General features: G+C 45.2%; 1 protein-coding gene across 1 annotated transcript in view; it reads right to left on the reverse strand.

The window, feature by feature from the left end:
* Positions 1 to 751, reverse strand: part of LOC105501979 (interleukin enhancer-binding factor 2-like) — a 2,823-nt gene extending 2,072 nt beyond the window's left edge. Inside the window, exons 1-2 of the mRNA XM_011928154.1 lie at positions 598 to 751; positions 245 to 332 (exon numbers count right to left, since the gene is read on the reverse strand). Coding sequence (XP_011783544.1) covers positions 245 to 332; positions 598 to 734 — 225 coding nt within the window. The 5' untranslated portion in view covers positions 735 to 751. The remainder of the gene's footprint in view (positions 1 to 244; positions 333 to 597) is intronic.
* Positions 752 to 1,265: the final 514 nt, after the last annotated feature.

Below are 1,265 nucleotides of genomic sequence, written 5' to 3' on the forward strand. Positions count from 1 at the left end.
CCCGTCTTGGCCTCCCAAAGTGCTGGGATTACAGGCTTGAGCCACCGCGCCCGGCCTTTGAATTTTTTTTTTTTAAACAAATGTCTCTGAGTCATGTAAATGTTGAATTTTTATTGGATTACTTGTCTACCAATAAAATTTCTTTTAAGCTTCACCAAATTTCAGACTCTGGTGAATTTCAGAGTTACTACTACTACTAGTAAATAAGGATGATGAGGAACTCCAATTGTCCATCTTTACTTACTAGTAGGTCAAGGATCCAGGGTGTGAGGGGCTCAAAGCCAGGAAAACGAATCCTCAAGTCCTTCAGTAGTCTGATGAGAACTTTAACTCTGAAAGTAATAGTGACCCAAACATTAAAATCAATACCATCATGTATTTCCACGCCTAAGGTAGAATTGAAGCTGACTATGCTGTTTACAGAACTATACGTTCTCTGCTTTCTCTAAATCTTAATGTGCTTACTTAAGGTAAAAATAAAAATCCAGGAAAAAGGTCACAGGCAAAATAGTTGTGTCAGAGGAAGTATGGGGGTATCCTGCTATTCACTGCAGTTAAAAAATTTATCTTAATCCAGATGGTCAGGGAGGGACTCACGTGGACTGAGAAGCATTTTCCTCGAACCAGCGGGCGTGTCGGATGGCCGCTAAGGCACTCTGCAATACCTTGATATCCACTAAAAAGACAAGCATGATAGCCCAGGATGAAACATTTTCATTAAACAAGCTACTCATTATCACTGCTACAGTCTAGGCTGGAGTGCAGTGGCGTGATCTCAGCTCACTGCAACCTCCGCCTCCGGGGTTCAAGAGATTCTCCTGCCTCAGCCTCCTAAGTAGCTGGGATTACAGCTACTCATGCCCCACTAATTTTTGTATTTTAGTAGAGACGGGGTTTCACCATGTTGGCCAGGATGGTCTCCAACTCCTGACCTCAGGTGATCTGCCTGCCTCGGCCTCCCAAAGTGCTGGGATTACAGGCGTGAGCCACTGCGCCCGACCAACTTTGCAATTCTTTAAGCCACCCCGTGTTTCTCGTATCAGCAAATCACTTGTCTAAAAATCACTAGAAGCAGGCAAGAGCAATGATGTTCTCCAAAAGCCTTTCCCCCTCCATAAATATTTTCTCAGTCCTTTTTTTTTTGAGACGGACTCTGGCTCTGTCTCCCAGGCTGGAGTGCAGTGGCCGGATCTCAGCTCACTGCAAGCTCCGCCTCCTGGGTTTATGCCATTCTCCCGCCTCAGCCTCCCGAGTAGCTGGGACTA

The sequence above is a fragment of the Colobus angolensis genome, unplaced genomic scaffold (assembly GCF_000951035.1).
Source record: "Colobus angolensis palliatus isolate OR3802 unplaced genomic scaffold, Cang.pa_1.0 Scaffold77, whole genome shotgun sequence".
Taxonomy (NCBI): Eukaryota; Metazoa; Chordata; class Mammalia; order Primates; family Cercopithecidae; genus Colobus; species Colobus angolensis.